The 25,402-nt window shown below is 47.3% G+C and overlaps 1 protein-coding gene across 1 annotated transcript in view; it reads left to right on the forward strand.

Moving 5' to 3' along the window:
• Positions 1-25,402, forward strand: part of EEF2K (eukaryotic elongation factor 2 kinase) — a 62,869-nt gene that overhangs the window by 9,609 nt on the left and 27,858 nt on the right. Inside the window, 3 exon segments of the mRNA XM_021686818.2 lie at positions 6,238-6,559; positions 21,575-21,675; positions 24,891-24,951. Of these exon segments, the coding sequence (XP_021542493.1) occupies positions 6,314-6,559; positions 21,575-21,675; positions 24,891-24,951 (408 nt within the window). The 5' untranslated portion in view covers positions 6,238-6,313.

Here is a 25,402-nt window from a genome sequence, read left to right on the forward strand (position 1 = left end):
CCATCCTCCCCACCCCCCTCCCCTCTAGAACCCTGTTTGTTTTTCAGAGTCCATCGTCTCTCATGGTTCGTCTACCCCTCCGATTTCCCCCGCTTCATTCTTCCCCTCCCGCTACCTTCTTCTTCTTCTTCTTTTTTTTTCTTAACATATATTGCATCATTTGTCAGAGAAACCATATTATTTAGGGATGTGGCAATATCTACCTGAAGTAACATCTAGACAACCCCAACCGCAGAACCTGAGAGTGGGGGAGAGGCAGGTCCCCAAGCAGAAGCAGGTGTGTGATGCAAGGTGGCCCCTAAGTCACCCTGTTCACCATGGTGCCGTTGAGGACTAGGTGGGTCCTGCCGTGCTGGGCATATAGTAATGTGTGCGCCGGCCAGCTCAGCGTGGACCATTTTGGCTCTGGGGTGCTGGATCCTGGGAGTGGCAGGCAAGAGAATGCAGTTCATTTCTCCAGCTAGCGAGACAGGTCTGGGGGGTGAGGGGAGCCCCAGGGAGGACCAGCGGTCAGTGTGGCTTGGCCCACAGGCCCGGACCTGGACATTGCAAACATTGTTTTCCGTCCCAGCCGCTGCCAGAGGAACCTTTTATAGTGAGACCCAGTAAGAGCAGTGGTTCCCTGGCCAGAGCCTAAAATAGCCTGTCCCCTGAGGACCCCTGAAGAAGCTTGGCTTGGCTGCTAACCAGGTATCCAGGTTACCAGCATGGCTGGGGCCCAAGGCTCAGCCCACGGTTATTTATGATGATAACGCTAGTTCTGTGAGTCAGTGCTGGCTCTGTGTTAGCACGGTTAAGTTAATGGGGCGGGTAAAACTCTTCATCCTGGATGACAGCAAGGGAGCTGGGGCTTGGGAGGTAATGTCACCAGCGAGGAAGTGGCAGACCTGGGGCTTGAACTCGGGTCTGACTCAGAACTCCACTCCGCTGCCTCTCCATACAAATATTTTTCCCAAGGTGTGTCAGGGACTGGGAGGGGAAGATCTGGATGTCCGAGTGAGGGCAGAAGAAACCTTCTAGAGAATCCTGATGTCTTGGGGGCTGGGGTCCTGCTCCCGGTCTCAGGTTCCTCGCTAACAGGAGCAGGCCCCTGTGGTCAGAGGGACGCTCAGGTCGGATGGAGATTCCTGGGAGGCCAGGGCCCTGGCTGGTGTTGGAACAGGCATCGTGGGCCTGAGTTATGGGCCAGTGAGGACTCCTTGCCTTCCTAGGGGAATCCAGCATCCTCCAGGGCCCAGTCTTCCTGGGCAAATGCAGGAGGCGCTGCCCAGTGTGGGCTCTGGATTGAGACCATAGTTTTCCCAGGCTGATGCTACCCAGGTATTGACTTGGCATTAAGAGATGTGATGTGAACTTTTTGTGGGAGAGATGGGGTTATTGGACCGGATTGAATTAGCAAGTAGGGGAAAGAAGAAAATTTCAGTCGATTATATAAGTTTAGATAGCAGAGTCTGAAGGTTGTGAGTCCCCGTGATGTAAGATTATGCTGCCCCAGGCTCCCTCTGTCTCATGGCTCTGCCATCCACAGCATGTGGTTTCCTCTTCCTGGTTAAAAATAGCTGCTTGAGTTCCAGCCATCACACCTCCATTCCAGCCAGCAGGAAGGAGGAAGAGTCCAGAAAGGCACATTCCCTCCCTTTAAAAACTCTTCCCTAAAGTTGAAAGCAGCCTTTCTGTTTATATCCCCTTGGCCAGAACTTGGTCACATGGTCACGCCTAACTTAAAGGAATCTGGGAAATGTAGACCTTATTTGGAGCGGCGATGTGCTTAGCCAAAAACCAGCGGTTGTTAATAAGAGGGAGAGAACAGCTGTTGGGGGACAGTTAGCGGCGATGCCACAGCTGCCTTAAGAGCAAATTTATGACAACGGAAAAACCATCAAACGGCTCCTGCTCTCCTCACTTCTGGAATCTACATCACGTGCCAGCTGAGTATAAGGCGCTGTGCCAGGCAGGATCACAGCTGCTTGTCTGAAGCTCCCTTTGTTTCCCAGGGTCACGGAGAAGGTCAGGGCTGTGTGGGGGGACATGGCCAGGGGCTGGGGTTCTGGTCATAATTCCCCTGCAAACTGGCTGTGGAACCTCAGGCCACTTCCTCACTCTGCTTCCCTCGCACGTGGGGGAGCTGGCGACATGAATCAACTTAGTCAAGGTCACGAGCAACACAGCTTGGACTTGTACCTGCGTGCAGGCTCCTCACCACTGGGCTACACTGCCTGGAGGTCTGCAGACCGAAGCTGTGGTTCTGGCCCCCTGCCCAGCACCATCCCAGCCCCCCCAGAGGCCAGTGACCTGGCTGGGTCAGCAGAGGTTCCAGCCAAGGGCTGACCAGGGCAGAGTAAAAGCACTGGGACTGGGACTGGGAGCGGCCAGGAAGGGAAGAGAAGTGGGCCCAGGGCCCAGGGCAGTGTTTGGTCACAGGCTGGGTCAGGTGGCTGAGGCATTGGCTCTAGCCCCTGACTGTGTCTTGCCCACAGGGTAAGAAACTAACTTTGGAGCTGACGCCCAGAGCAGGGATTTTCAAGAAATCACTGCGGGTGGTGCATGAAGGAAAAAGAACGAAAAGAAGGGTTAAAGCAAAACAGAAATGAGCCGGAAAGAAAATAGCAGAGTGCATTGTACAGAGTAAGGCTAAGTAGGGTTTCCTGAAATTTTAATTTACATTTTGGGTGGATTAAGTTAGGGTAGAAATGTATTTCTCCGCTATGGTAACTGTTAAGAAAGAGCCAGAGCCTCTGATCTAGAAGGCTGGCTGCCGATGGAAAGAGCCGTTAAGAATAACAGGAATCATTACCTTGATCTAAAAAAGTTTTAAAATTGTTTTCACTTATTTGTTATTTTATGTTGAAAGCAATCCAGCTTTGTAAAAAGTGACAACAGTATAGAAGTGTACAAAGTTCTTAAAAGTTCCCTCCACCTGCCCAGCAGCCAGCTTCCCTTGCTGCTGCCCATCCCACTGCTGCTCGAGTTCCCAGGGGGCCCTGAGGGAAGCTTTAATTCCTCTACAAATGACCTTTCTCTTTTTTTTTCTTTCTTTTTTATTTTAAGTAGGCCCCGTCCTTTTTCTTTGAACACAAGTAGGATCCCCATGATATACCTGCTGTTCTGCAACTTGCTTTTTATTTTTTTTATTTTTATTTTTTTTAAAGATTTTATTTATTTATTTGACAGAGAGAGGGAACACAAGCAGGGGGAGTGGGAGAGGGAGAAGCAGGCTTCCCACTGAGCAGGGAGCCTGATGCAGGGCTCGATCCCAGGACCCTGGGATCATGACCTGAGCCGAAGGCGGACGCTTAACTGACTGAGCCACCCAGGTGCCCCATTTTAGAACATTTTTTGCCAGCTCCAAAGAAACCCATTAGCAATTGCCCCCCATTCCCTCCCCCAAGTCTCCCCTTCCCCATCCTTAGGCAGTCACTCACGTGCCTTCTGTCTCTATAGATTTGCCTTCTCTGGACATTTCATATAAATGGAATCATTCAATATATGGTCGTTTTTGGTCAGTTTCTTTCACTCACCATGATGATTTTAAGGTTCACCCAAGTGTTGGATTCTTTACTCCTTTCTGTGGCTGTTTAGCATTCCCTGTGTGGATACATTTTGTTTATCCATTCATTAGTTGCTGAACATTTAGGTTGTTTCCCTAATTTGGCTATTATGAATAATACTTCTATGAACATATGTATACAAGTTTTTATGTGGATGTTTTCATTTCTCTTGGGTGTATACCCAGGAGTGGAATTGCTGGATCATATGGTAATTCTGTGGTTAACTTTTTGAGGAACCGCCAGACTATTTTCCAAAGTGGTTGTACCATTTTACATTCCTAGCAACAGTGTATGAGGGTTTCCGTTTCTCTGTACCCTTGCCAACATTTGTTATTTTCTGGTTTTTGTTTTTTTTTTAATTATTATATCCATCCCAGTGGGTGTGGCTTTGACTTGCATTTCCCTAATGACTAATGATGTTGAGTATCTTTTCATGTGCTTACTGGTCATGAGTATATCTTCTTTAGAGACATGTCTATTCAAGTCCACTCAAGCCCTTTGCCCAGTTTTTGTTTGAGTTATTTGTCATTTTATTGTTAAGTTGTCTACGTTCTTTATAGAGTCCCTTATCAGCTATACGATTTGCAAAACTTTTCTCCCATTCTGTGGATGATCTCTCCACTCTCTTGTTGGCGTCCTTTGAAGCACAAGTGTTTAGTTTTGATGGTGCCTCATTTATCTGTTCTTTTGGTGTCATATCTAAGAAGGCTTTGCCTGCCCCCATCACAAAGATTTTCTCCTGTGTTGTTTTCTAAGAGTTAGATAATGTTTTACTTTCATATTTAAGTCTTTGATCCATTTTTAGTTATTTTTTGTGACTAGTTGTAAGGATAGGATTCAGTTTCATTCTTTGGCATGTGTATATTTACTTGTCCCGGCACCGTTTGTTGAAAAGATTATGCTCTCCCCATTGAATTGTCTTGGCGCCCTTGTCCTAATCAATGGCTGTAAACATCAGGGTTCATTTCTGGACTCTCAAATCTATTCCACTGATCTGTGTCCCTCCCAATGCTGATACCAACTGCCTTGATTACTGTAGCTTCATAGCAAGTTTTGAATTCAGGAAGTGTGATTCCTTCAACTTTGTTCCTCTTTTTTCAAGACTGTTTTGGCTATTTTGGGTCCCTTGGATTTCCATATGAACTTTAGCATGCACTTGTTAATTTCTTCAAAGAAGCCACTAGGAATTTGATAGGTTGGTTTGAGTCTGTAGAGCCATTTGGGGAGTATTGCCGTCTTAGCAATTTTAAATCCTCTGATCTATGAACACAGAATATCTTCCCATTTTTTTTAGATCTTTAATTTCTTTCAGTGTGTTTTATTTTTCAGTGTACGGGTCACGTGCTTCTTTTATTTATTTTTTTTTTTTTAAAGATTTTATTTATTTATTTGAGAGAGAGAGAATGAGAGAGAGAGAACACATGAGAGGGGATAGGGTCGAAGCAGACCCCCCGCCGAGCAGGGAGCCCGATGCGGGACTCGATCCCGGGACTCCAGGATCATGACCTGAGCCGAAGGCAGTCGCTTAACCAACTGAGCCACCCAGGCGCCCCATGTGCTTCTTTTATTAAGTTTATTCCCAAGTATTTTATTCTTTTTGATGTTCTTTATAGATGGACTTGTTTTCTTAATTTCGTCTTTGGATCTTTCATTGCTAAGTGCACAAAAGTACTATTGACTTTTGTATTTTAAAATCTTGCTGAACTTTTTCTTGACTCTTTTTGCATGTCTTTGTATATCTAGAGCTTCCCCTTTCTTTGTAATAGTCACACAACAGTGCATGGTATAGAGAGCTATAATTAATTTAACAAACCTCCACTGATAGACATTTTGGGCTGTTAGCATTTTTTTTTTTTTTTTTGCTGTTATTGATCATGCTAAGAACATTCTTTGGGCCACTCAACCATTCTGGGCATGTGTATCAAGTGCCCACTCTATGCCATGCACTCTGAGGCACTGGGGATACAGACAGTAAAAGAGTAAAAGAGGTTTCAGCTTGGGAAAATCTCTGCATGGAGAATAAAGCAGAGAGATGTGCTAGGGAGTAACAGATGTGCATTTGAGAGGAATTCTTTGAATTGAGGAGCCTGAGAAGATTTCTCCAGATTTCTCTTGAGTCAGGATCCAACTGATGAAAGAGAACCCACTGTTGGAAGATTGGGAAGATTGTTCCAGGCACAGGGAATAGCAAGTATAAAGGCCCTGGGGTAGAAATGGGCTCCCCGTGTTCACCAAACAGAAAGCAAGCCAGTGGGCCTGGAGAGCTGCCAAGGCCAGAGGAGAAGTGGGCAGGGACCAGACTAAAGCCGGCCTTGTAGCCTGAAAAGCCTTTTTGCATTTTATTACTAATGTGGAGAGAAGCTGCGGGGGGGGGGGGGGGGGTGTTAAGCAGGGGAATGATCAGATCTACTTTATGTTCTAAAAAAGATCACTCCAGTTGCTTAAGAAGCATATATTTTCCCTGCCTTATTTCAAACACTGAGTTCATCAAAGTGTAATTACTGGGCCGACAGGTTTGTATATTTAAAATGTTCTAGATGCTGCCGCTAAGTGTACCTCCCCAAAAGATAGCTGTACTTTTCACTCCAAGGGCTTTAGCTCTTTTTGTCACCAGGGGCATTCAGGGTGAGGTGCACCTCGAGCTCTCACCCCCTTGGCCCCGGCACCCACCATCTTGCTTCCCTTATAGGACCCGCACCGCTGTGTTTGCCCTGCAGCTCTGGTTCTGCTGCCCACCCCTTGGGTAACACGGGCACCCCGGGAACATGGCAGACGAAGACCTCATTTTCCGCCTGGAAGGTGTTGATGGCGGCCAGACCCCCCGGGCTGGTCACGACGGCGAGTCCGAGGCCGACAGTGACGATGAGGAAGATTACTTCATCTGCCCCATCACTGATGACCCCAGGTCACACCAGAATGTCAATTCCAAGGTTAATAACTACTACAGCAACCTAACGAAGAGTGAGCAGTATGGCTCCAGCGGGTCCCCTGCAAGCTCCTTCCATTTTAAGGTGAGTGGACCACCGAGCTCCCCCCTCACCCCCTGCCCACCTGCTGCAAAGGATGGGGGAGCTGGGATCACTGGTTGGGGTCTTCCCTGTGTTTCCAAACCCTGGGCAGCACTCTAAATTCTGGATTGGAAGATATGCCTGTTAAGCTGGGAGGATTTTGATGGCTTAAAACAAGTTTCATTACTTTAGAGCAGGTGTTTTTGAAATAGCTGCTGAGGACCCACTACTGGGTTGTGAAAACCTTAACCAACTTTTTAAAAAATACAGCAGAACAGAATAGACTAGGAAATATGGGAGACCACTGCAAATTGTAAAGATCTTATTTTTTTTTTTAATATTTTGTTTATTTATTTGAGAGAGAATGAGAGAGAGAGAGAGAGCACATGAGAGGGGGGAGGGTCAGAGGGAGAAGCAGACCCCCTGCTGAGCAAGGAGCCTGATATGGGACTTGATCCTGGGACTCCAGGATCATGACCTGAGCCGAAGGCAATCGCTTAACCAACTGAGCCACCCAGGTGCCCTAAAATTAAAATCTTAATTAAAACAATTAAAAAAAAAACAACACTTCTTGGAGTTGGGCATCCTTCTGAATTGAAGAAAAGGGTACTTATTTTGTTAGGGATTTGTATCCATACTACGGTAAAGCTGGTATAAAGGAGGGGGGAAAGATGAACATTATTGGGCTTTTGAATCATAACTGGTGATGAAAAAAAATTTCATTTATTTAGTTAGTAGTAATCTCTATGCCCAACATGGGGCTCAAACTCATAACCCCAAGATCAAGAGTCACGTGCTCTTCCAACTGAGCCAGATAGGCGCCTTGAAAAAAATTTTAAATGCAGTAACGTTATCCTTATTTAATTTTTTTTTTTAATATTTTTTTTTAAGATTTTTTATTTATTCATTTGAGACACAGAGATACAGAGAGAGAAAGAGAGAGAGAGCATGAGCAGGGTGGGGAGGCAGAGGGAGAGGGAGAAGCAGGCTCCCCGCTGAGTAGGGAGCCCGATGTGGGGCTCGATCCCAGGACCCTGGAATCATGACCTGAGCCGAAGGCAGACGCTTAACCATCTGAGCCACCCAGGCGCCCCTATCCTTATTTAATTTGATGCCCACCAACAGAAGATATCTGTTAGTACTATAAGCAAAATGCACGTTACCACTTTGGGATTGGGAATTGGAGCCATTCTTCTCTAACTTCAGAATTCATCTGTTTTTAGAAAATTAATAATTCTAGTTCTTGGACAGTTGGGTATTTTCTTCCTGTCAGAGCCAGAGTTCTAGATTAAATCTCTGTGGGGCAGGCAGCTCCAGAAACAGCCCTGTGGGTCCGCTGTGAGGTTGGGAGGCCCCTGCAGGATCAGGTGGCGGCTTGTCTCGCTTTCGTGTCCTCAGCCAGCCTCTGAGACTCACGCCCGGCCCTGGGGAGGGCAGTGTGGCAAGGGCTGGGAGCAGCCTGGCGCTCCTATGTTCACTGTGGGTCAGGGCGGCTTGAGGAGACGCGGATCCCTGAGGCATCCTGTACCTGGTGTGAGGGAATCTGGGTGCCAATGGGGGCTGGAGGGCCCAGGGCTCATGAAACAGAAGCTAGCTCACCCCAGCTCCAGGGAAGAAGGGTATTTATTTCTTGGGACCCAGGGGGAGAAAGAACGTCTGGTCTCTCAGGGGACAGGTCTAGGAACCGGAAGGCAGCAGGACTGTCTCTCTCTGTCTCTCTTTACCTGTCCTTTGTTCTCCTCTGCCTCAGTCTACACAGTGGGAAAATGGACCCCTGCTGGCCCCAGCGCCGCCTCATTACTGCCCTCTCCATCCCAGTTGCAAGCAAGGGGGCGAATATCTGGTTGGCCCAGCCTGGGTCAGGCGTCCTCTCTCTGACCCAGTCCTTTGTGACCCCAGGTGTGAGATTGGGAGGGTCGGTGTCACAGAAGAGGGACTACTTCCAGGGAAGGAGGATCCTGGTGGCCTCCCAGGGGGGGCAGACCCCGCAGCTGCCTCTCCAGAGGAACCATGACCCCGGTTGGGGCTTTGTGGAAGACACTGGGAGGGCCCAGGAGCTGAAGGGTCTCAGACCCAGATGGCCAGTCCCCGACCACAAAATGTGACCACAGTGAAGCCTTTAAAGGAAGCGCTGACTGAGTGTTCCAGTGAATGGAAGTTTGCCTACAGGTGTGGCTTTCGGATGTGAGCCTCATGAGGGCAGGACACAGTGGCCTCTATCACTCATCCCCAGGGGCCATGCTCTGCACACAGTAGGTGCTTCATTCAGAATCAGGGAGTGCTGAACTCACTGTGGGTGCCCTCTTGCCAAAGGACAGTATTTATGTAAAACATAAATCCTAGTGGGCCATTTGACAGTAGTTATTAAAATAAAAAATACAGAGCTCAGATGGCAATTTGATCTCCAGAGAATCCTTCTGAGCCAAAGTGTTCCCGCTGGGGGTACTATTGGCATCCGGGACGGGACAATTCTTTATTGGGTGGACCTGTCCCTTATATTGTAGGATATTTAGCATCTCCGACCCCTGCCCACTAAGTGCCATATTTCTCCCCTGTTCCTTATGGCAAGCCAGAATGTTCCCTGCCATGTATTTGCTAAGCCCACCTCAGTTTAGATCCAGTACCGAAGTATTTGTACAAGTGTTCAAATTTACATATTTAAAGATATACTCTGCAGTATTGTTTGTAATAAAGAAAAAATGGAAAGAGCTCAAATGTCCATCAAGAGGGGCTTATTTATTTATTTATTTATTTTTGAAAGATATATATATATATATTTTTTTATTAACACACAATGTATTACTTGTTTCAGGGGTATAGGTCTGTGATTCATCAGTCTTACACAATTCACAGTGCTCACCATAGCACATACCCTCCCCAGTGTCTATCACCCAGCCACCCCATCCCTCCCACCCCCCTCCACTCCAGCAACCCTCAGTTTGTTTCCTGAGATTAAGAGTCTCTTATGGTTGTCCCCTCTCTGGTTTTGTCTTGTTTCATTTTTTCCTCTCTTTAAGAGGGGCTTATTTAAATTTTAAACCATGGTCCTAAGAGAATACTATATTTACATTAAAACAAAGATGATGTTTCTATGTGATTTGACTTGAAAACAGTGCCAAGATGTGTGTGTGTGTGTGTGTGTGTGTGTGTACACATTTGGGGGGAAGATCCCATGAAAAGCCATAAGGACAGGGACGCCTGGGTGGCTCAGTCGTTAGGTGTCTGCCTTCGGCTCAGGTCATGATCTCAGGGTCCTGGGATCAAGCCCTGCTCAGCAGGAAGCCTGCTTCTCCCTCTCCCACTCCTCCTGCTTGTGTTCCCTCTCTCGCAGTCTCTCTCTCTCTGTCAAATAAATAAATTTAAAAAAAGAAAAGAAAAGCCATAAGGACAATATGGACATAATTAGAATAAAAAATGGTAGCTATTTTTATTTTTATATACTGTTAAGAAAGCAAGTTGAAATACAATACAGTCCCACATTTATCAAAAAAAAATACACGTCTTAGTATTTACATAGCAAAAAATTGTATGGAGGAATTTGTACACAATAGTTAATAGTGATTCTCTCTGGGGGAGAGGGTGCCGTTATGGGGGACTTTATCTACATTCTACCTATTTTTAAACATCCGGGACTTTTAAACTACACTTATGTATTACTTGTGTGCAGAAAAAGACTTTAGGACAAAAAATAAAGCAAAACAGCCAGGTAACCTCCCCTCTCCAAAACAAACAAATCAATAAATCGCCCCTCCTTAAAATTTCTACAAGGCATAGTTCAAAATCATCACCGAGGATGGGTGCACTCCTGGTCCCCAGGGACCCTCCTGGGCTCTGTTCACCCCACACCTCTCCCTGTTCCTGGAATAGGTTTCCCTTTTCATGCCTCTGCCTGAAACCTCTTTAAACTTGGTGTCTCGGTCTGGTCTGTTCAAGTGATTGTTCTGGCCCCCTCGGGATGTGGTTTTAAGACACCCTGCCCGGCTATCTCTTGTGCATCCCTGGGGCTCAGAGCAGACCTCTGCATGCATCTGTCATCCTCTGTCTGAGTCAGCCGCTTCCTGAAAGGCTGGGGACTGTCTGATTGCACTTCCCATTCCCCGAACTTGGTCGAATGACCAGTTATGGACCAGATGTACCTCTTGGTTGCCCACCGTCCTAGGTAACCGAAAGCAGGCTCTGTGGGGTTCATGTTGCCCAAAGCAGCTTCGGAGGGAGATAGCAGCTCAGTTTTCCAAACCTCACTCCTCCTGGCGCTCTGCAAAGCGAACGTGTTTTTTGTTTACTGTCGACATGGCAACCTGGGTTGTTCAAGCAAAATGGCCTCCAAAGAGGCACCACCCTGGCAGGTACGGGGCATGTAGTGTGAACAGTCCAGTTCTGTCACTGTCAAGGCCAGGGCCTTCCGCTTAGTTCCCCGGGGGATGGTGGTGGAGTCGTTCAGGGGGCCTCCGTCTTGATAGAACATCAGGTAGCCAAGCAAGGATGTTTATAGAATTTGCCATAATGTGGGAAAGTGCTTCAGCTCTGGAGCTAAATTCAAATAGCAGAATATAGAGTACAGTTACAGCTTTGCAAAACACTCACACGTGCATGCACGTGCGTGTGTGCGTGCACGCGCATGCACAAACACACACACACACCAAAAGCCTGGGAGGAAGTATATTAGCGCACCAACAGGGATTGTCTTTGGACAGGATCTAGAGCGATTGCATTCCCTTCTTATGCTCTGTTGTTTCTCCATTGTCTAGAATGAGCATATATATGCTTTTAATTTTTTGATAAAGTGGGAAATTTGGGATGCCTGGATGGCTCACTTGGTTAAGTGTCTGCCTTCAGCTCAGGTCATGATCTTGGGGTCCTGGAATTGAGCCCCATGTCGGGCTCCCTGCTCAGCGAGGAGCCTGCTTCTCCCTCTCCCTCTGCCTGCCGCTCCCCCTGCCTGTGCTCTCTTTCTGTCTCTCAAATAAATAAATAAAATCTTTAAAAAAAAATAAAGTGGGAAATTTTATTTTTAAAAATTGTTTTCCTGATCTGGGAGTATCTTGGGGATCATTCCATATCAGCACATATAGATCACCTCTTTTACCTTTATTTATTTATTTATTTTCATCTCTTTTTTTAAAATTTATTTAGGGGAGGGGCAGAGGGAGGGGGGAGGGGCAGAGGGAGAGGGAGAGAATCCCAAGCCGACTCTGCACTGAGTGTGGAGCCTGATGTGAAGTTTGATCTCTTGACCCTGAGATCATGAGTCAGGTGCTTAACCAACTGAGCCACCCAGGTGCCCCTCACCTCTTTTATTTTTGGAGTGACTTGTATTCCGTCACATGATGTACATGGATTTCTTGAGCCAGCCTCCCTCTTTGGGGGACACTTCCATTGTTCCCCCATTTTTTTTTCCTTTACTAACAGTGCTGTAATAAATCTCCTTATATGTATATCTAAGCAAACTTTAAAATACACATATATTTCCTGGGGTGCCTGGGTGGCTCAGTCGTTAAGCGTCTGCCTTCGGCTCAGGTCATGATCCCAGGGTCCTGGGATCGAGCCCGATGCGGGGCTGCTCAGCCGGGAGCCTGCTTCTCCCTCTCCCACTCCCCCTGCCTGTGTTCCCTCTCTAGCTGTCTCTTTCTCTGTGTCAAAAAAAAAAAAAATCTTTAAGATACACATATATTTCCTAATACGTAAATAAATATGTATACAAGGTAAAAAGAATTCAAACTGTATCCAAGGTAGAGTGATAAGTAAGCCTCACACTGCTGATCCCTGCTTCCCTGGGGGATGTCCTTCTGGATTGCTACCTTCTCTGCGTGTATAAGCACGTACATGTCTAGGACCCTCCCCTTTCGTATGGAAATGTTAGCTGACTGCAAACCTGTTTTGCACTCCTGGAGCTGTCTTCCCGTATTGGCACAGATGAGCCGACATCAGCTAGCACTTACGTAAGAGCCGCCGTGGGAAGAGCAGGCACCGCTCTGCACATTTCACTCATTTGATCTGTACAGAAATCCTGTGAGGAAGGGCGTAGATAGTAAACCTGAGGCTCTGACATCCGAATCACTCGATGCTCTTCGTGACTACAGCATGTGGCAGCTTATTTTGTTGTTGTTTCTTGACGGCTGAATATCATGTCTGGAAGCCCCATAATGTATTGAGCCAGTCCCTCATGGATGGGTATGAAGGTCGTTTCCAGCCTTTTGCTACCACGAACAGCTCTTCCAAGAGCATCTCTGTCCGTATGTCCTTGTGCCCGTGCGTGGGCGCACCTGCCAGGTTAAATCCCCGGGGGTGGAATGACTGGAGCAATACGTTTAGAACTCGGCTGGGCATTGCCTGCCCAGCCTGCTCCCCACGCCCTTGTCAGAAGACTTTGGTGATTACACTTGTATTTTCAGCCCACCAAGGGTGGCTCGAACAGCTGGGTCAAAGGACAGCGATTACCCCAGAATGAGACGGAAATGCTAGCGTCTGGTGATGACTCACTGGGAAGAGAGACATCCCTGCCCACCCTGAGCCCCAGGAAACCCCCCTGGCAGAATTGGGCTTCTGTCCCTGCCCAGTGACCACAGGAAGCTCTGTGCACACCCAGAGGTGATGAACATTTTGGGGCTCTGCCCACTGCTTTGGGGATGCAGAATCAGGCAGGGAAGCTTGGGCATCTAGCAATCCAGAAAGCTTTGGACGTCCAGCAAGATGAGGGCCTGCTGGGCAGATGAAGGAAAACGAGGGTCATGCTGGCCACCCAGTGACCTGTGTCTGAAAAACAGAAGGGGGCTGGGGAGACGCAAACCCAACTGCAGGGACTCCTCTCTCTGAAATCTGTGCAGGTGCTCAAGTGCTCAAATCCTTTGTGGAAATGTACTGGGGTACAAGGGGCCCCAATTTAATTTTACTTTGTTTTTTATCAGCTTCGTTGCAATATAATTCAATAACATACAATTTACCCATTTGAAATGTCCATTGCAGCAGCTTTAAGTATATTTATACAATTATGCATCCGTATCACCGCAATCAATTTTAGCCCATTTTCCTTAGCCCTAAAAAGAAACCGCACATCTCTTAGCCATAACCCCTCAGGATCCCCAGTCCACCCAGCCCCTGGCAGCCACTAACCTACTTTCAATCTCTGTGGGTTTGCCTGTTCTGGACATTGCATAGAAATCGGATTATATAACATGGGGTCTTTTGTGTGTGGCTTCTTTCACTTAGTGCAATGTTTTCGAGGTTCATCCATGTAGAAGCATGTGTCTGTGCTCAGTTGTCATTGCTGAATACTACCCCATTGCGTGGATGTACCACATTTTTTTAAAAGATTTTATTTATTTATTTTTAAAGATTTTATTTATTAGAGAGAGAGCACAGGCAGGGAGAGTGGCAGGCAGAGGGCGGAAGCAGACTCCCCGCTGAGGAAGAAGCCCGATGCCGGACTCGATCCTAGGATCCTGGGATCATGACCTGAGCCAAAGGCAGACACTTAACTGACTGAGCCACCGAGGCGCCCCCGTTGACCCACATTGGGTTGTTTCTTCCCTTTGGCTTTTGCAAATAATGCTACACAAATCGTGTGGACATGTGTTCATTTCTCTTGGGTAGATACTTGGGAGTACATTGCTAGGTCATATGGTCATATTCAGTTTGGTTCTCAAACTTTTCTCTCTCTCTTTTTTTTTTTTTGCTTTTTATAGAACTTCTCTTTTGCAAAAGAGTGGGGAACTGGGGCTCGACGGGCTTGGTCTGAGTTCTGGGTCTGCTGGTTCCTGGTTGCTGCAGGTCTATAAGCAAGTTTCCTCCTTGCTCTCGAGCCTCAGGCACCTCCTCAGTGGACTGGGGAGCTGTCCTACCTGCCCGTCTGTGCTTCAACACGGTTGCCGTGAGGTGCAGGCTGGGATTCTGTCTGGGCAGGGGCTTCCAGGAGGCAAGGGCATTATGCCACCCTAGGGAATGTTATTGCTTTGCTGTTTGTTTTTTTTTTTAAGATTTTATTTATTGGGTGCCTGGGTGGCTCAGATGGGTGAGCATCTGCCTTCGGCTCAGGTCATGATCCTTGGGGAGCCTGGTTCTCCCTCTGCCTCTGCCTCTCTCTCTGTGTGTCTCCCATAAATAAATAAAATCTTTAAAAAAAAGATTTTATTTACTTATTTGAGAGAGAGAGAGAGCACACACACAAGTGGGTGGAGGGGCAGAGGGAGAGGGAGAAACAGACTCCCCGCTAAGCAAGGAGCCCAATGCAGGGCTCGATCCCAGGATCCTGGGATTGTGACCTGAGCCGAAGGCAGACGCTTAACCAACTGAGCCACCCAGGCGCCCCAGCTTTGCTGGTTATTATTTCCATCCTTTCCTCTCTAGTCCTGGCTCTGAATCCCACTAGTCACGGGAGACCCGCAACAACTGCTCCTTTTGACAGAGATTTCTTTAGAACTTTTAGCTGTATTTCTTTGGCAATCATTTGTTTGATTGCTTATAAAAGTACTCCATGTTCCTGGCAGAAAACGGTGAGAGTGTAGATATAATTGCTATTGAGGTCTTAGTGTGTATTTTAGTCTTTTCTGTATTTCACTATAAATATAGACTTGACTAAATAGAGATTTTTATTACAATAATAAGATCATGTATATATGCTCTTCAGTAACCAGTTTTTCTTGGCAAACAAGAGATGGTGCATATCTTTCCATATTAGTAAATGTGGATCTAGTTCATCTTTTTTCTTAATGGCTCCCTGGCAGCCCATCGTATGGATACAGTGCAGTTGCTGTAAGCATTTCCTCTTGTGGGATACTTAGGCAATTTCCAGGTTTTTTGCTGCCATAGACAATGCTGAGTTTCATGGAAATTGCACGAAACCTCTAAATGCATGCGATCCTCTTCGCTAGTGAACAAGGAAACAAGCAAGCATGCTTCCCCAATTCTCCCTGCTGCTTTTATGTGTCCTTGGTTATAGATTAACCCTTGCTATCAGCCAGGAGGGGCAAGTCAGGCTGACATAGAGCTGCAGTTTCTTAGAATCTGTGGAAAGGATCATAGGAAGAAACATTGTATAACATCCACAGGGAGAATAATAGCTGATGTTTCAGGGAGGACTTAGGCAGCCTCCGGATGCTTCCTCATGTAAGATCGGAGGCCTTGATTGCTGTGTTGGTGGTAATAAGAATAGTGATATAAGAACAGCACCAACAGCAATAACATCCTATGTGCCAAAGAAATTGCAAACACATTACCCGAATATCCGGCTTTAGTGCTGGCATATTCCAGGAAATTTGTTGTTGTTATTATTATTATTATATATTTATGTATTTATTTTTATTTTGTGCTCTCAGGCTTTGAAAAACCAAAGATTTTTCCATTCTCTAGTCAGGGTTATGTTTTCCTTTTTAGGGATCCCCACTGGGCCCCCCCCCATTCTGTGTAGGATAGCACACCAACAACTGAGTTTGGAGCTTTATTTTATTTTATCTTAGTTTTTTAAAACATTTTATTTATTTATTAGAGCATGAGCAGGGCAGAGGGAGAGGGAGAATCAGACTCCCCACTGAGTGCAGAGCCCAAGGAGGGGCTCGATCCCAGGACCCCGAGATCATGACCTGAGCCAAAGGCAGATGCTTAATGGACTGAGCCACCCAGGCACCCCTATTTTATTTATTTATTTTTTTTCAGATCTTTAGAACTAGAGAACATTAGAGCTAGCAGGGTCTTAAGAATCACCTAAACCCAGTGATCTTTTTTAACTTTGACTTACCCGTGTATTACCTGAAGGCTATTCAATATGTTAATCTTCTCATAGTAAAAACACACACACAACATAAAGCTGAAGTCTCTTTGACCAACCTCTTATCCTCCTTCTATTCCCAGAGATAGCCATTTTATATTAATTTGGGATAAAGCACTTTTCAGACCTCTTTCATGTGCTCATACGTAAAGATACACTTATGTGTATGTGTACAGACACTCATCCTTAGAAATCCATAGTGCTGATTTGTGGGTTTCCTCCACCAGTAAATGGTGTCATACTGTTTACATTATTCACCAATTTGCTTTCTCCCCCTAAACAATAAGTCTTAGAGATTGCCCATTCAATACCTTGATCTTTTTTATTTATTTATTTATTTTAGTAATCTCTATACCCAATGTGGGGCTTGAATTCATGACCTCCAAGATGAAGAATCATGTGCTTTTCCGACTGAGCCAGCCAGGTGGCCCAACACCTTGATTTTTTCAAGTAGGCTCCAATCCAAGCGTGGAGCCCAGTGTGGGGCTTGAACTCACAGCCCTGAGATCGAGACCTGAGCTGATATCAAGAGTCAGATGCTTAATTGACTGAGCCACCCAGGTGTCTCGAACACACCTCACCTTGATCTTTTTTTTTTTAAGATATTACTTATTTTAGAGAGAGAGAGAGAGAGTGCATGCAAGTGGGGGGAGGGTCAGAGGGAGAGGCCGAGAATCCCAAGCAGACCCCACGTCGAGCACCGAGCCTGATGCAGGGCTCCATCCCATGATCCTGAGATCATGACCCAAGCTGAAACCAAGAGTTGGACATTTAACCAGCTAAGCTACCCAGGCGCCCCACATCTTGATCTTCTTAATGGCTTCATACTGCTATACCAAGTGTATAGAATCTTCTCCCTGTGAACAGGCGGGTTTTCGGCAGTGCCCGAGCGTTATATAGCATTATAAGCACAGACCCATCCTTGGGCCATTCACCTGTGCACACCTGGGGAGGTGATCAGGATGGCCGGGTCACAAGGCAGTGAAAGTACCTCCAGAAGGCTGTCAGAGGTCACAGAACCTGCTTTCCCTCCCCTCAGTGTCTGAGAGGACCCACTTCTTTTTTTTTTTTGATACATATTTTTTAAATTTTATTTTACTATGTTATGTTAGTCACCATACTTCTCAGGCCTGTGTAAACACCTGTTTTTCTTAACCTGATGGGTAAAACAGTACACCAGTGATTTGCAGCTCATTTCAGGGTTGTTGAGCTGTAATGAGCATGTTATCTCAGTGAGCCCCTATTTCTTGGGGCGGGGGGAGAGAATGCGTCTAGCCCAGATGTGGGGGCAGGAGAAAAGTTTGGCCACTAATAGTCAAAACATTCTTCATTGTCTTTTGTAAACAAGGAAATGGAGGTTCGCACAGTTAGTCAGCTGTGGGCGGGAACCAGAGTGCAGGGAACGAATCTTCGTCCAGGACCTTTTATATTGTGCTTTAAAAGAAAAGTCCGTTGCATTAAACCCATCCATTGCCAACAAGGCGTGGCACGATTCTTTTCTGGGTTTGGCAAAAAGCTAATTTTGATCCTGTGAAATAACACGCCCTCAAATTCGGAAATACTTTTTTCCTTGATTTTTTTTTTTCAGGTGGAGCACAGCCTCCGGCCAGGAGGCAGTTTCTGTTGATACTCCTCACTGAATCGGGGGGAGTCAGGGAGTGTTTGAGTCACTGGTTGAGAGTGCAGTGGGAGAGCCACGTGTCCGTCGCCCCCAGCAGGCTCAGAACGCTGCAGGTCCCCGGACAGGCTGGGGTCAGAGTCTGTCTCTGCTGTTCACGGCTGCTGGAATAGGAGAGGCGACAGTGGTACTTTTTTTTTTTTAAGTACGGAGCTTCAGGAACTGTTTTAGTTATAAACATGTCGGTGGCCCAGTTATTTATAACAGGGAAAAATTGGTGACAAGCTCAAAGTCTAACTGTGGAGAACCACAGGTGAACGGTGACGTCAGTAGTGAGTTAGGTGTTCCAGCTGACTTGTAAATCATGATGTCATGTTTGTGTTTAAAAATATAAGTGAGGGGGGGCACCTGGGTGGCTCAGTCGGTTGAGCGTCGGACTCTTGGTTTTGGCTCAGGTCATGATCTATTGGGTCGTGGGATCCAGCCCCGTGTTGGGACTCCACTCAGTGGGGAGTCTGCTTGAAGATTCTCTCCCTCTGCCCCTCCCCCACCTTGTGCATGCAAGCGAGCTCTCTCTCTCTCAAAGAAAAATATCTTTAAAAAAACTAAAATAAAAAAATATTTAAGTCATGTGTTCTCTGCCCCTTGGAGTGTCATTTAGGAGAAATTTTTTGGAGGAGCACTCCAAATTTGTACATTTTAAATGTGATCCAGCAATTACACTTCCAAGAAATATGTCCTACCAAGATCTCGCACAGTTGCATAAGGGTTTACATACGAGGGTGTTCACTTCAGAACTGCCTGTACTAGGGATTATTGGAGAGAATCCAAATATCCATCAACCGAGGTTAGAGAATACCTTAAGGTACATTTATACAATTGTGTGTCTTACAACTGCAGAAGGAAAATGGGGTCAACCCAGCCTGCCTGTACATATGACATGGAAGGACATCCAAGGCCCCGTGTTAAGTGGAGAAAAGTAAGGTGCAGAGCAGAACGCATCAACCCAGCCTGATGCTATATTCCTGTGTGTTAACAAATGCAGAGGAACAAATTTACAGAGACTCTCCATCAGCCGTCAGCTGTGGTTTTCAGAGCAATGAGTCAGAAAGTACTTTCACTTTCTACTTCACATTCTGTAGTGTTCGCTGTTTTTTACAGTAAGCAGATCATACATTTGGAATCAGGAAAATAATCAAGATCACTATATTTAAAGTACCAAGCCCCATGGGCCCACTCTCCCAAAAGACTGTAAATTGTTTTTATAATGTGATTCCAGTCGTACAAATAACGCACAGGAAGGATCTGGAAAAGAACAAGTCCAAAGCATTGATGGTCCTTGCTCTGGGTGGGGGGGGTGTGGCGGATTTGAATTTTGTCTTCTCTCTTCTGAATGTTTTCATTAAGCGTGAATTTGCTTCCACATTGGAAGAAAGAAATTCTGGGCTTTATTTTTGGGCTTCGCAGAGATTGGAATCCAAGCCCCAGTGAGGAAGCCCTAGCCTGTGTGAACCGTGTGTGAGCGTGTGTGTGTGTTTCTCAGAAAGCTCAGTTGCTCTGCCTTTTCTCCTCTGAGCAGGATCCCAGCTGTGAGGCTGAGGCTCAAGCCGGGGGCACGCTTGGGAAGCTGGGCTCCTGCAAAGCTAGTCCTGGTGGCTGAGGGATCCCGATGGCGTGTGAGGAGGTCTGGGATTGCTGCGGGCCTGCCACCCCCAGTGTTCAGCGCCCCCATCCAGCCACCTCCCCGTGGCTCAGGCCTCTGGCCTGGAAAGGAGTTTTGGCCTCACTGATCCTGCAAGAGGCTACAGGGCAGAGGTTCGAGTTCTTTAGGAAAAGAGCAGGAAGAGCTTGCGATTCAGTGTGGGTGGAGGAGTGTTGGGAGGGGACAGGGACAGATTCCACCTTGGGATTATAAAAGCAATAAAATGAGCTTTTATTTTTTTTATTTTTATTTATTTATTTTTATTTATTTGACAGAGAGAGAGACACAGCGAGAGAGGGAACACAAGCAGAGGGTCAGAGGGAGAAGCAGGCTTCCCGCTGAGCAGGGAGCCCGATGCGGGGCTCGATCCCAGGACCCTGGGATCATGACCTGAGCCGAGGGCAGACGCTTAACCGACTGAGCCACCCAGGCGCCCCTAAAATGAGCTTTTAAAAACAAGAAATGGGGATGGGTGATGATACCGTTGAGAATCAGCCTAATCTCCATAACATGCCTTGGTCATCTTTCCCAGTGAGTACCCAAAAGCCCTGGTTCTCAATAGGTTTTGAAAGTTTGGGGGGCTATTTTTGGTCCCCACAATGATGCAGGGGCACTAAGGCATTGAGAGGGTAGAGGGCATGGATGCTAAAAGCCTGAAATGGGCAAGGCAGTTCTGCACGATGGATATTCCTGCGTCCCCAGGACCTTGGAATGTCTCATGAGAATCTGTTCCTAATCTCTGAGCCCAGAACTTAGGGCTCTGTTAACGTAAAGACAATAATATCTTTGGCACGGTTGGAGATATTCTGAGTTTAGGAAGGTTGTGTTGTCTATGATTTTCATTTAGGGCGATAAAACTGGGCATATTTATGATTTATACAATATTTGCAAAAAGGTGATGTTGGCTCAGATAGGGTCCAGAATTCCCACTAATAGAGTAAGCGCAGTCTTTTGGAAGAGCTCCTTAGCATTTTAAACGGATATAATCAAAATATATTCAACCAGTCTCCATAGATGGGCATTTGGGTTGAATTCAGTTTTGCACACAACGACGCCTCTTCTATATATATGTTTACAGATTCGTGTATTTCTCCAGGATACGTTTCTAGATGTAAAATTTCTGGGTCAAAATACAGGAATTCACATTTTTTATCTCAGTACATTGCCAGGTTGCCTTTGGAGGAGGCTTAGACCCATTGACCCTATGGGAGAGCACCCGTTTCCCCATATCCCAGCCAGCACTAGTTATGAACAGTCATTAAAATGTTTGCCAGTCTCGGGGTGCCCGGGTGGCTCAGTCGGTTAAGCATCCAACTCTTGATTTCAGCACGGGTCATGATCTCAGGGTCCTGGGATGGAGCCAGGAGTTGGGCTCCCCTACAGAGCTGGGAGTCTGCTTGAGATTCTCTCCCTCTCCCTCTGCCCCAACCTCCACAAAATAAATGAATCTTTAAAATATGCTTTCCTGGGCGCCTGGGTGGCTCAGTTGTTAAGCATCTGCCTTTGGCTCAGGTCATGATCCCAGGGTCCTGGGATCGAGCCCCACATCGGGCTCCCTGCTCAGCAGGAAGCCTGCTTCTCCCTCTCCCCCTGCTTGTGTTCCCTCTCTCTCTGTGTCTCTCTCTGTCAAATAAATAAATAAAATCTTAAAAATAATAATAAAATAAAATATGCTTTCTTATGTGTATTACGCTTCTTTGGTTTCATAGTTAAGATATGTCACTTCTGCCCACGGGAAGGCTGTGCCCATGTGAGAACAAAAAGGGTCTTTTGGGAACTTTGTTTCTGAAACGATAATTGATGGGAGTATTTCTCTCTCACTGATGTTATCTGCCTCCCCAGAGCTGGGAGACACGTGGGAAATCACGGGGCAGGAGGAGGCTGGGGGCAGCACTACCCCACAGCCCCTGGTCTAACATTTCCCTTTGCCTTTTGCAGGAAGCTTGGAAGCATGCAATCGAGAAGGCCAAACACATGCCTGACCCCTGGGCTGAGTTCCACCTGGAGGATATAGCCACGGAATGTGCCACGCGTCACAGGTCGGCAGCTTGTCTGGGGGTGCCGTATGGCCCCAGGTCTCAAGGAGTCCTTGGGGGTATGGGTCTTGCTTCTGCTCATAATCATTGAGGCCAAAGTACCTGTGGAGGTCAAGGAGAAGGGAATAATAATAGTATCTGCCAACATTTGAGCATCTATGCATGCTTCAGGCGCTGCGCAAGATCTCCTTGACTCCTCAGGGCGGTCCTCTAACGTACCTATTCGTCACGCAGGGCTGAACCATGCTGCAGTAACAAATACTGCAGCAGCTCAGTGCAGCAATGGTGTTCTTCTCACTTGAGTGAAGTTGGGTGAGAGCCCAGGGACCCTTGGGGGCCGCTCAGGGATCCAGGCTTCTCCCATCTTGTGGTTCCACTGTCTCACCACGTGGCCCCTACAGTTGCCACCAAAGGGAGAGAGAACACCTGGAGATAGCATGTGAGCTTTTTGATGCCTTGGCCCCAGGAAGATTCACAAAATGGAACTATGAGCGTCTAGAGTTCCTATTTGAAAAGATAGAGGGGGAGGAGTTATTTCAGGGGGTTTCAAGAAGAACGAGAATATAGCAAAAACCACAGAATACCACCACCGAGGATAACTATGATGAAGCTCTTATGTATTGAATCCATGTGACAGGCACTGTTTGAAGCCTCTAAGTGTGTGTATTCATTAAAAAAGCCTGAAGTAGGAATCATGTCAAGTATTTGGGGCCACTCTTGAGAATCTGATGAGGGCCATCCCAGAAAGTTGCACACATATGTCTAATTTTGTGCATAATATTAGAGGGCTCTTGGACCGATCCTGGAGTCCATCCCCCTGTCCTGTGACCTCTGTAGACCCCTCCAGTCTGCATCCTCTAAGCCAACACCCTGAGGTCCTATAATTGCCCCAGGGGAGATAGAGGTTTGCCCAGGGTTACCCGGGTAGTTAATAAGCTAACTTTCTGACTCTCAGTTCAGTGTCTTTCAATTAGTCAGAACTCTGTTTCAAATGCAGGTGACAGAAACCCAATTCACAGTGTTAAGCATAGAAGCGAATGTTTCACTTACACGTGTGGGCTTCAGGTACGGCTGGTTCTAGATGCTCCAAGGACACTTTGGGCTTTGACCTCAGATTAGACTCTCTTGTATCAGTGGCACAGATGCCCCTGAGAGCCCCACATTTCATTTCACCCAATAGAAGAGGGTCTTTTCCTTCTCAAATAGTTTTAAACAAAAGTTCCATAACGGAATATCATTGGTCTGGCTTCGGTTATATGCCCCTCTCGGAACCAGTCAGGTGCCAGGGAGCTTTGCTTTGATTGGCCATGTCTGGATCACATACCCCAAGCCAGAAGGTGCTGGGCATCACTTCCACCCAGTCCACATATTCTGAGAATGGAGCATGGTGGTTCCCCAAAGGGAAATCGGGGTGCTGTTACTGAAAGAAGAGAGACCAGATGCTAGGCAGGCAGAAAAGGTGTAGCTTTCTACACCTTTCTGCACGTGTCCCTGCTCCTGCCTTTGAGGAAATGGCTCAGAGCGTGGCATGCACCCCCTCCCCACCGCTGGAGGCCCACATCCTAGCAGGCCCTGGGGGCCGTGCTAGCAGCTAAGGGGACCCCTTATAGGGCAGGGTATGGACTCTCTTCCTCCCTGCCTCTAAGGCCAGCATGGTGACTGGTTGGTGACACATGGCCTGCAGGCTGAGGACACTAGGCGACCCAGGGAAGCCCCTGGGGAAGCAGACCCCCCCCCCTCCCCGCATGCTGAGCCGGCTCTGTGGGGTCCAGGGACCAAGCCAAACTATTTCCTAACTGAAGCGGCTGCTGGCAGAGAGAGCTCAGGCTTCCATGGCTAGAATCACCAGAAAATTTCTAAACCGGAAGTCTTCCTCCTCTGTTTCTGGTGGTGCAGGCCGCCCCTTTGTTGAGACAGATTTCCCATTCACATGGATGGTACCCAGGCTGGCTAGGAGCAAGGCTCTGGTTGCAACTGACCTGGGTCTGCATCCTGGCTCTTGGGCAAGTTACTCACCTCTCTGAGCCTCAGTTTCCCCAGCTGGAAAGTGGGCACCGTAATTGTACCAGTCTCACAGAGCTGCTGCAAAGGTTAATTGAAGAGATCTGTTTAAACGCCCTGCAGATAGTGAAGGCTCAGTGACTTGGAGCAACTCTGACCCGTATGGGGTCAGTGGTTTTGAAGGACAAATAAGATCCATCTGACGTCCCATATCTCCCCTGTCCCTTGACCTCAAGGTGCCTCTCAGCTTTCAGTCTTATTTGGAAGCGAGGGTAGACTCTTTTCCTTTACCTTGGTCTTTACATAGTAATAATAATAATCGTTGCTGTTATATATTGAACACCAGACTTGTTATGGGCTGGTTGCGGGCAAGTTGCAGCTCTGGCCGGCATCCCTGCCCCCGGCCTGGGGGAGGTTACCTGCCAGGCCTCTGCTTGTCCTTCCACATAGAGGTTTCAGGCTCTGAGAAGCCTGTTCTCACCGAGCTGGGAGCCGTCTGGAGTCCATCCCACCGAAGGGTGGGCCATGGAGGCCTCTGCTAACACTAAGAACACCTCAGCCCTAGGGGAGGTTTTAGAATTTAGGGATTTACTGAGCTGAGGAGCTCTCTCTACCAGGCAAATCTGTTTGAGGCCAGGTCTAGGGCCAGATTTGCTCTGGGAAGATTCCTGAGAAAGGAGAGATGGAAATGTTCTAGAACCTTCTCTGTCTCACTCTGCCTTGGGTGTTCTCCAGCAGCCCCTTCCTCGGCTGGACTCAGAGGCAGGGCCTCCCCTACCCCTTCCTGCACCAGGACACAAGCCCAGCTACTTGTGCTGGGCCTCACACAGGTGCTCGGCAAGATCGAGGGCACTGCCGTCTCCTGACCTGGGACACGCCATTTGTTGTGAAGACTGGTTAAAATAAGGATATTTATTTATTCAGTCGTTCATCCAACATGCATGTGTTAAGCTTCCACATGCACCAGGCTCTGCAGTGAAGAAGACAGACACGGGCCTGGTTTGTGGAGTTACAGTCCAGTGTGTGTGTGGGGGGCGTGCCTGGGAGGGGAGGGAGAGCATCCACAGACCCAACCCAGGAGGTCAGCTGGGCCTGTGGGTAAAGTGGTCTTGATCCCAAGGGCAGCAGGAAGCCAGGAAAAGGCTTCCACTTCTAGCCAGCCACTGGGTGAGAGGATCATGTTACAGATGCTGTGCCCTGGGGTGGCTTCTCTGCAGGTACAATGCTGTCACCGGGGAGTGGCTGGAAGATGAAGTTCTGATCAAGATGGCGTCGCAGGTGAGCCATTCACAGCCCTGTGGGGACAGGGCTGAGTGCAGATTCTTCTTGAGCAGACTTCTGTCCCTATTCCCTCCCCTTCACACTCACTTAATTGTTTTAACTTTGGGGCATTATGTTTATATTATTGTGTATTTATTTTATTTTTTATAATTGTTTTTTTTTTTTAATTTGAGAGAGAGAAAGCATGAGAGAGATCATGAGCAGGGGGGAGGGGCGGAGGGAGAAGCAGACGCCCCACTGAGCAGGGAGCCCAGTGCGGGACTCGATCCCAGGATCCTGGGATCATGACCTGAGCCAAAGACAGAGGCTCAACCGACTGAGCCACCCAGGTGCCCTAGTTTTATTGAGATGTAATTCATACACCATACAACATACCTGTTTGAGGCATATGGGTTTGGTGGTTTTTGGTATAGTCACAGAGTTGTGCAACCATCACCATGATCGATTC

The sequence above is a fragment of the Neomonachus schauinslandi genome, chromosome 5 (assembly GCF_002201575.2).
Source record: "Neomonachus schauinslandi chromosome 5, ASM220157v2, whole genome shotgun sequence".
In the NCBI taxonomy this organism is placed as follows: domain Eukaryota; kingdom Metazoa; phylum Chordata; class Mammalia; order Carnivora; family Phocidae; genus Neomonachus; species Neomonachus schauinslandi.